Consider the following 10,778-nt stretch of genomic DNA (forward strand, 5'->3'; position numbering starts at 1 on the left):
AAGGAGGGCAATGGGCACACAAGGAAATAAGGTGAGAGAGGTAAAAGGGGATGCAAACTGGTGGCAGAGGGGAGGGGGGGCCATTACCAGAAGTTCTAGAAATCAAATTTCATGCCATCGTGTTGGACACTACCTAGATGGAATACAAGGTGGTGTTCTCATGACAGTAGAGGAGGCCATGGATTGACATATCAGAATGGGAAGTGGAATTAAAATAGATGGCCATTGGGAGATATCCCTTCTTCTGGAGGACGGAGCGTGGGTGCTGGGCGAAGTGTATTTCCTATCTACGTCAAGTCTCACAGATACACAGGAGGCCACACTGGGAGCATGGGCACAGTCTATGACCCCAACAGATTTGCAGGTGAAGTGTCAACTCACCTGGAAGGACTGTTCGAGGACAGAATGGTAGTGACGGAGGGGCAGGTGCAGCACTTGCTCCGCCTGCAAGGCTAAATGTCAGGAGGGAGGGACGATTGGTCAAGGGAGTTGTGTAGGAAGCAATCCCTGTGGAAAGCAGAAATTGTGGTTGGGAAAGATGTGTTTGGTGGTGGGATCCCGTTGGAGACGGCAGAAGTTCTGGTGAATATTGTGCTGGATGCTGAGGCTGGTGGGGTGGTGGGTGAGGACAAGAGGAACCATCTCCTTGATAAGGTGGCAGGGTGGGGTGAGCAAAACATAGGCTGTTCCATGTAACTGTCAAAAAGGCAGAGAGCTGGGGTCCATACACCTTTTGTTTGGAGAAAGTGGGAGGAGCCCAAGGAGAAATTATTAAGACTGAGGACAAGTTCTGCTAGGCGGAAGAGAGCAGTAGTGGAGAGGAACCAGTTGGGTTTGGTGTCTAGAAAGAAATGGATAGCTTTGAGTCCTTCCTGGTGGGATTTGGAGGTGTTTAAGGGCTGGACATCCACAGTGAAAAGATAATGATCAGGGCCAGGGAACTTGAAATCATTGAAAAGACCCAGAGTGTTTGAGTGTCACGGATGTCGGTTGGAAGAGACTGTACTGGGGGGGGATAAGATATAGTTGAGGTATGCAGGTACAAATTCAGTGGCGCTGGATCAAACTGAATCAATGGGTCAACAGGGACAAGCGGGTTTGTGGATCTTGGGAAGGAGGTCAAGACGGAAGGTGTGGAGTGCAGGGACTGAGGTTGGTGGCAGTGCATGGGAGATCCCACAGCTAATAAGGTCAGTGATTGGGAGACAATGGCGTGGTGCTCCTTAGGCATTCGAAGGGTAAATAAGAGGGGGTTTCTGAGAATTGTTGCTGGGCCTCAACACGGTAGAGGTCAGTCCACCAGACTACTACAGCACCCTCTTTATCTGTGGTGATGGTGAGGTTAGGATTAGTGTGGAGGGAGTGGAGAGCAGAGCATTCAGAAGGGACGAGATTGGAATTGAAGAGAGGAGTGTGGAAGTCAAGACAGTTGATGTCCCTTCAACTGTTGTATCTCTTTCACCAGTTATCAGCCCTTTACTTCATCCCTCCCCCTCCCGGTTTCACCTATCATCTTGTATTTCTCTCTCCCCTCTCCCACCTTTTAAATCTACTCATCTTTTTTCTCCACTCCTGCCCGAAACATCGACTGTACTTTTCTCCTCATAGGTGCTGCCTGGACTGCTGAGTATCTCTAGCATTTTGTGTTGCTTGGACTTCCAGCATCTGCAGATTTTCTCTCGATTATTCCTTATCAAAATCATTGATATACAGCATAAAAAGAACCAGTCTCAACACCGAATACTAGTCAATAAATTCCACAGATTCACCATTTTCCGGCTAGTGAAATTCCCCATCTCCATTCAAAAGGGACATCCTTTTTTACTGTGGCTGTGCTCTATGGTCCTAGACACCCCCATGAAAGGCAATAACCATTCCACATCCAGTTTGTTCTTGCCTTTCGATATTCAATATGTTTCAATGAGATCCCCCCTCATTATTCTAACTTCAGTGAGTACAGGTGCAGAGCCATCAAACACTCCATTTTGTGAGTCCTGACGAAGGGTCTCGGCCTGAAACGTCGACAGCGCTTCTCCCTATAGATGCTGCTGGGCCTGCTGTGTTCTACCAGCATTTTGAGACTGAACTAGAGGCTGCTGAGCAAGCCTCCAGATGGCTATGGATCAAGAGGTGTGACCCATGGACTAATGGTGCTGGGAAACAAGCCAGGACCTGATCAGCCCTGGCTGGGTCATCTGGGTGAGGCTGTTGATGTTGAAAGACCCAAAATACCTGATGACCCCAGGTTACATGAAGCTGAAATAAACATGCTAATTAATTAGGTTCCACCTGGCACGTAAATGTCGGCCCAGATCAGAAGATCAGAGGCGATTGCTGATTTCATTTGCTCTACGCAATCAGCAATTGCCTCTGATCTTGGCCGACATTTATGTGCTGGGTGGCACCTAATTGATTAATTTGTTTATTTTGGCTTTTTTCTTAAAGATGTGCTGGGTGCGTTCTGGCTACTACTGCAGCCCCGCATGCTTCGCGGCCCAGAGGTTGGGGACCACTGCTTAAGTAGATGGATTATACTTTATTGATCCCAAAGGAATTACAATGTCACTGTAGTATTACAAGTGCACAAATATGAATATTAGAAAAGAAAGAATAAAAAAGTTCCCACAAACAGTCTAACTTGGGGGGGGGGGGGCAGGGTCATCACTTCCCCGCTATAGGTTGACTCATTATAGAGGCTAATGGCTGAGGGTAAGAATGACCTCAGGTAGTTCTCTTTGGAGCAATGCAGTTGTCTTAGTCTTTTAGTAAAAGTGCTCCACTGTTCAGCCAAGGTGGCATGCCAAGGGTGAGAAACATTGTTCAGAATTGCCAGCATTTTCCAGAGAGTCCTTTGTTCTACCATGGCCTCTAGTGTGTCCGGTTTGACTCCTGTAACAGAGCCAGCCTTTCTAATCAGTTTATTGAACTTGTTGGCATTGTGCTTGTTAATGTCATTGCCTCCGCAAACCACTGCAAAGAAGATTGTACTGGTGACAACAAACTGGTAGAACACAAGAGGGAGAGGCCTGAATACTTCAAAAGACCTCAGACTCCACAGGAAGTAGAGGTGACTCTGGCCCTTGTATGCAGCCTTTGTGTTGGTAGTCCACTCAAGTCTGTCATCCAGGTGCACTGTACTGGAGTTGAGCATAATTTCAACTATGATAATGACAAGAATGTTCCCTCTGAGCTGAGCTGATGAACTGTTGTCAAAACCAGATAAAGTCCTACAAGTCAGACCACTTGATATTTTATATTCACATTAATGAGACTAACCAAAATTCTGTTTCTTCTACAGAGCAATTGCTGAACAGAATACGACAAGATGCCAAAGATGACAATGAGATCCATAAGCGATTAAATAAAGTCAATCGATATATTGGGGAAAAAATAATGGACATTAATAAACAGTGGAGAAAAGCCAAGGCAGAGATATCAAAGTTTAGAAACTGTGAATGTGAGATAGGTTTAAAATGTGATATTCATGCACATTGTGAGAGATCAGAAGTACCCATCAAGGAAGAAATTGAAACCTTTATCTATGAATAATCTAGTGAGATTTACTGTTTTGCATGATCAGAAAGTTCTCATTGAGATTGTTATTAATAATGTACAACTATTTGACTTCAGTGAAATCTATTTGTATTCATTTGTTTACCATAGAATTGCAGAGAACTATTTTCTATTAATTTCTGTTACCATTTTTACAACTGATCATTGAAACTGTACAGATAATTATGATTTGTAGAATTCTCCAAAGGCAAACCATTTGGCCCATTGCACATCCAGAGCATCCCGGTCTTTGCTGCTTAATTTTTCTCCCCTTCTCCCTTATCAAGGCTTTTATAGATTATGTATTCATGACTTTTTCCACTGAACAGCCTTGAGTTTGATCATTAGTTTTCATTCTGTTATTTTGCTATTTTTAAATTTAATTTATGCCCTCCATTTATGAAGTCATACATCAATGAATATAGTTATTTTATTATTTCATAGCCCTTTATAATTTTTGGTATAATTGTACTTTACTGGATCAGATTTCTTTAGTTTGGCTGTGAAAGGAGTGTGAATACCTGTAGTTTGTCCTCTTAACCAAACTTTCCCATTGGTGTGCTGATTTTCTTTGTATCTCTCCATTATAATGTGAGGAAACAATGTAAAATTGTGGCTTATTCATAAATGTTCAGATTTGCTTTATAAACATGAGATTCTGTAGATGCTTGAAATCTTGAGTTACTCAGCAAGTCAGGCAGCATCTGTGGAAGGGAATAAGCAGTCAATGTTTCGGGTTGATTTCCTTCGTGACTGGAAAGGAAGGTAAAAGAAACTGGAAGGGGAGGTGGGGAGAGGGGGAAGAGGTAAAAGGGTGAAAGGGGAGCCAGAATGGGAATGGAAAAAGGATGAGCATGGCAGGAGGGATGGTGGTATGGAGAAGAAATTACTGGAAGTTAGAAAATCCATTTTCATGCTATCAGGTTGGACAATACCCAAGTGTAATAAAAGTTGTTGTTCCTCCACTGAGTGTAATTAAGCTCTGTTTTGGTGGGGGTTACAGTGCCCAGTACTTCATTAGCAATTAATATTCACACCATGCATCTGAGCAAGCTTCTACACTGACCAAGTCTTGTTGCATGTAGGCTGGGGTAGCTTACCTAGTGAAATTAAAAAGTGCAATTATCTGTGTAGTAGGAGGAAGTTCATTTTAGTAGTAGTTGTGCTTAGGTTAATGACTGGATTACGAACTTATTCTTTTGTTGTGTTATGACTCTAGCCTCTGGAAATTCATCCTAAGTTCTTTATTAATTTCATTATTACCAAGACCACTTGTATTCTGTGTAAAACCATAAAACATAGGACCAAAATTAGGCCATTTGGCCTGTCGAGTCTGCTGCACCATTGAACCATGGCCGATCCTTTTTTCCATCTCCTCAGCCCCCCTACCCGTACTCCCTGAAGCCATGTCTAATCAAAAACCTATCAAGCTCTGCCTTAAATATACCCAACAACCTGGCCTTCTCAGCTGCCTGTGATAATAAATTCCACAAATTTACCATACTCTGGCTAAAGAAATTTCTCTGCATCTACACATCTACTCTGTCTAGGCCTTTCAATATTTGAAAGGTTTCAGTAAGCTGTCCTCTAATCTTCTAAATTCCAGCGAGTACAGACCCAGAGTTATCAAATGTTCCTTGTATGATAACCCTTTCATTCCTGGAATTATCCTTGTGATCATTCTGAACCCTCTCCAATGCAGCACATCTTTTCTTAGTTGAGGAGCTCAAAGCTGTTCACAGTCCTCAAGGTGAGGCCTCACCCGTGCCTTATAAAGCCTCAGAATCAGATCCCTGCTCTTGTATTCTAGACATCTTGAAATGAATGCTAACATCACATTTGCCTTCCTCTCCACTATCTCTACCTGCAAGTAAACTTTTAGGTAGTTCTGCACAAGAACTCCCAAGTCCCTTTGCATCTCTGATTTTTGGATCTCTTCCCCATTTAGAAAATAGTCTGTACATTTATTTCTATCACCAAAGTGTATGACTATGCATTTTCCAACATTGTATTTCATTTTCCACTTTTTCAGCCACGATTCAGGAATGCATGAAAATCTGTAATAATGCAACAAGATCACCCACCTTATTTGTTGTACTTTGTGCATTGAGATATAACACTGAGTACTGTATTTGCTACCCCTTTTGATTCTGCATCCCTAATTCACTGATAATCATCCCACTGTCTGAAATTAAGTTTTATCATCTCCCTGTCCTTCCTGACTGACCACATGCTATCTTTTCTTTTTTACCACCTGCCCTAAGAAACATAGAAAACCTACAGCACAATACAGGCCCTTCGGCCCACAAAGTTGTGCTAAACATGTCCCTACCTTAGAAATTACTAGGCTTACTTATAGCCCTCTATGTTTCTAAGCTCCACGTACCTATCTAAAAGTCTAATAAAGACCCTATCGTATCGGCCTCCACCATTGCCGGCAGCCCATTCCATGCACTCACCGTTCTCTGAGTACAAAATTTACCCTTGACATCTCCTCTATACCTACTCCCCAGCACCTTAAACCTAAGTCCTCTTGTGGCAACCATTTCAGCCCTGGGAAAAAGCCTTTGATTATCCATATGATCAATGCCTCTCATCATCTTATACATAATCGTATCGTGAGTCTCATCACTATTCCCTTATCTACAGCTATTTGTAGTTTGGCTGAACATTATCTTACACTTTTATTTATGACAGTACTTATCTGACTTTCTTAGTTGTTTCCTCCTTATAAAGTTTTGTCATTTAAATGTAACTTATTATGTTTACCTTCTACTTATAAAATTCTAGTACATTGCTAACTTATTTATTGCATTCTATGAAGCTAAAATTGTATATTATGTATTATAAAGACCACTGTTAATGTGGAGACTAATTCTCTTTTGCTGTCATAAGTTACAACCCCTCAGATGCAATATTTTTTTTAAAGTTGACAATAATTATGTAAGCTAATGGAGTTCTACTTGTATGTCTCTTTTGTATTAGTAGTTATGTGATCACCCTTTTAGCTTCCTACTTGTCCTATCAAGTCAATAAATGCTACATTTTTATAGTCTTTTATTTTACATCGAACACTCAACTTCATACAGGCACTTTAGCTTATGATGTTGCACTGACTGTGTGACTTACTCTGATATCAGTCCAACTTACCTCAATTTTTCTATATGTGCCTAAGAGTTTCTTAAATATCTGTAATGTATCTGCCTCTTCCATCACTTCCTGTTTTTATTTAAAAAAAAGCTTACCTTGGACACTGCCTGTACTTTCCACCAATTGGCTAAAATTTATGTCCCTTCATATTAAACATTTCCACATTTGGGAAACATCTCCAGGCAGCATCCTATTAAAATTCCCTCTACACCCTCTCTAAAGCTTCCACTTCATTCTTATGATGAGGTGACCAGAAGTCAACGCAATATTCCAAGTGTAGTCTAACCAGGGTTTTATGGAGCTGCAGCTTGCACAACAAGCTGACAGAAGTTTGAGTGAGTAATCAATAATCCTGTTTTGGGGATTGCTCTTTATGTCTTCAAAATGAATATAGATTAAATATCTGAAAGTTTAATGGTTCTCATTGGTGAATTGGCACACACAAAGTACTGGAGTAAATCAGCAAGTCAGGCAACATTTATGGAGGGGAGTAAACGGGTGACATTTCAGGCCATGATCCTTCATCGGGATTGACATAGGTAGTGCTGCTACCTAACAGCTTCAGCAATCTGGGTTTGATTGCACCAGCTTTTATGTCCATGTGGGATTAGCATGTGCTGCCTGTGATTTTTGGGGAATCCATCCAGTGCCCTGGTTTCTTTCCAAATCCCAAAAATGTAGCTTTCAACTTGGGAAATGAGCACATAAAAATGAATTAGTTAGAGAGGTGAAAGTGAGGAATAGGATTGTTCTGAGAGTCAGCATAAACTCAATGGGTCCAATAATAAAGAAAATGTGAATTGTTCAGAAACACATTTAATATCACTGGCATGTATCCTAAAATCTGTTGTTTTGAGGCAGCAGTACATTACAATACATAATTAAAAACTTTACAATAAATATATTACATTAGTGGTGAAAACAACAGTGAGATAATGTACATGACTTCATTGTCTATTCAGAAATCTGAGGCAAAAGGGAAGATGCTGTTCATAAAATGTTAGTTGTCTTCAGGTTCCTGTAAAGCATTTGCTAACTGCTATACTACAATGTCACCTCAACTGCAAGCAAACAATCCTCAATGCAATTGCAGTGTTAATGAAATAGAATAAGACCTTAAAGCATAGGAGCAGAATTAGGGCATTTGGCCTATTGAGTCTGCTCTGCCATTTTATCAAGGCAGGTCCATTTTCCCTCTCAGCCTCAATCTAATGCCTTCTCCCTATTTCCCTTTGTGCCCTGACTAATTAAGAATCTATCAACCTCTGCCTTAAATGTACCTAATGACTTGGCCTCCAAGCTGCTTGTGGCAAAGGGTTCCAGATGCATCACTCTATGGCTAAAGAAATTCCTCATCTCCATTCTAAAAGAATACCCCTCTATTCTAGGGCTGTGTCCTCTCATCTTGGACCTCCCCACCAAAGGAAACACACTCTATCAAGGTTTTTCAACATTCAATAGGTTTTAATGAGGTCACCCCTCATTCTTCTGAATTCCAGTGAGTAGAGGCCCAGAGCCATCAACTATTCATATGACAAGCCTTTCAAACCCAGAATCATTTTCATGAACCTCCTTTGAAACCCTATCAATGTCAGCATGTAGTTTCTTAGATAAGGGGCCCTAAACTGTTCACAATGCTCCAAGTGAGGCCTCACCAGTGCTTTATAAAGCTTCCACATTATATTCTTGTCTTTATATTGTACTTCTCTTGAAATGAATGCTAACATCGCATTTGCAATCTGTGTGGAGCTTCTTATTTCATATCCCATCACCTGCTGACTTGTACTCCTCCCCCTTTCCACACCTCCTTATTCTGGCTTCTAACTCCTTTTCCAGTCCTGATGAAAGGTCTTGGCCGAAAATATTGACAGTTTATTCCTCTGCATAGATGCTGCTTGACCTGCTGATCTCCTCCAACATTTTGTGTGTATTGCTCTACATTGGCAGAAAATCTGCTTAAATTTGTACAGAAACCACTACCTCAACTCGGGGTGCCTCTGCTGGCTGTGTATCAGAACTACAAACTCAGATTTCCTCTGCAGATAAAGAACTGAAGTTCCTGTGCTTGTAACCAAATAACTTCCTAATAGCCTAACAACTTCCTGATAAACAAAAGAGTTAAGGTATATTTAGAGTAACACATACAAAATGCTGGAGGGACTGAGCTGGTGAGGCAGCATCTTTAAGAGGAATAAATAGCCGGCATTTCAGGCTGAGACATTTCATTAGGGGGAAGCAGCCAGAATAAGGAGGGGTGAGTGGTAGGATGACAAGCTAGAAGATGATAGGTGAAGCCAGGTGATGAAGTAAGAAGGGGGAAGGTGTAAGTGGAAAAGGTAAAGGGCCAGATAAGAAGGAATCTAAAAGGAGAGGAGAGTAGACCCTGGGAGAGAGGCAGTTGGAGAAATTGATGTACGTGCCATATGGTTGGAGGCTACCCAGACATATTATGAGGTATTGCCCCTCCAACCTGAGATTTGGTTAATGTTTCCATTTTTATTGTCGAATGTGGTGCACTGAAATGTTTTTGCAAGAACATATTTAAAACAATTTGTGATATACTGAATAAATCAATAAATCAACACCCAGATAAAAATTAACCCAATCTTAAATGGCAAAGTGGTATAATATTGAGATCATCGGAACACTATAATTGTATTTATATATGATGTTCTGTTACTGAAACTGAATGAATGATCTTTATTGTCATTATACATAGATACAATGAAACTGTTTGGCTTCTTCTCAGGCTTCCTCTCAGGCAATTAAATAAAGCGGTAGATAAAAACATGACAGTAATAGAAAACAATATTAAATAGATAAGTAGCAGAAAATAAGTTGCAGCAGCACCAGAATATCACAGTAATGCACAAAGTGCCGTTAGTGCAAGTATTTGTGTGCATGTGTGTGCTCACAGTTTCAGTCATTGTTCTGTGGGAGTGGTGTGATAGAGGCCACAGCTTTTGGGTAGAAGCAGCTCCTCAGTCTATTTGTTCTGGCTTTCAGTTTCCTGAACCTTTTGCTGGACGGCAGCAGGTCAAATAGGGAGTGGCCGGGGTGTGTGGTGTCTCTGGTTATGCTGATTGCTTTCCTCCTGAGTCTGCTGGAATAGATGATGTCCAGTCCTGGGGGCTCCATCCTGACAATTCGCTGGGCCGCCTTAACCACGTGATGCAGGTCTTTTGCTCAGTGGCTGTGGTGCTGTTGGTCAGGATGGTTTCAATTGTGCTTCTGTAGAAGTTAACAGCTTTTTAAGCACAGCAGCAGATGAGAAGGCTCTACAACTGGTAGACAAAACTGACCAGTCAACCTGCCATCAAAACCATATATACTGAAAGTGCTGGAAAAAGGCCAGTAACATCTTGAAGGATTGCATCCTCCCTGATGATGAGCCGTTTGTCCCATTCCCATTAGGGAGGAAGCAATGCAGCATCCATGCCAGGACCACCAGACTCAGAACAGTTACTTTCCCCAAGCAGCAAAGCTGATCAACACATCCACCTACTAACCCACCCCACCATTACATCCACATAATCTAGTGTCATTTTATACACATATGTACTGTATGTAACAGTTAATTGCATTGGATCTGGAATAACTATCATTTCATTCTCCTTTACACTCGTGTACTGAAGAATGGCAATAAACAGTCTCCACACTTGAATCTTATACATTACATACTTGTGTATTATCAGACTGCATGGTAGTATAGATGTTACCTTAACATCTACACTGGTGATCGGAAAATTCAGACCTTTCACCTTTCTAAGCACGTATTCCTTAGTAATAGCAGCAACATTTAATTCTGACCCCTAAAACTCGCAAAATTCTGGCATACTGCTGCTGTCTTTCACAGGGAAGTACTTAGTAAGTTCATCCACCAGTTATTGTCCCCAATACTTCATCTAACATTTTTGAGTAGTGTGATATCCACTCTTGTCTCTTTTACTCTTTATATATCCAAAAACCTAATTGTATCCTCTTTTATATTATTAGCTAGCTTTTTTTCATATTTATTCTTTACTCTCTTATTTGGCTTTTTAAGTTCCCTTCTGTTGGTTTTTAAAAGCCTCTTA

The 10,778-nt window shown here is 41.2% G+C and overlaps 1 protein-coding gene across 1 annotated transcript in view; it reads left to right on the forward strand.

Annotated features, from left to right (window-relative positions):
• Positions 1–6,607, forward strand: part of bend5 (BEN domain containing 5) — a 53,162-nt gene extending 46,555 nt beyond the window's left edge. The window contains exon 6 of the mRNA XM_059984078.1: positions 3,299–6,607. Within this exon, the coding sequence (XP_059840061.1) occupies positions 3,299–3,549 (251 nt within the window). The 3' untranslated portion in view covers positions 3,550–6,607. The remainder of the gene's footprint in view (positions 1–3,298) is intronic.
• Positions 6,608–10,778: the final 4,171 nt, after the last annotated feature.

Source organism: Hypanus sabinus, chromosome 1 (genome assembly GCF_030144855.1).
Source record: "Hypanus sabinus isolate sHypSab1 chromosome 1, sHypSab1.hap1, whole genome shotgun sequence".
Lineage (NCBI taxonomy): Eukaryota > Metazoa > Chordata > Chondrichthyes > Myliobatiformes > Dasyatidae > Hypanus > Hypanus sabinus.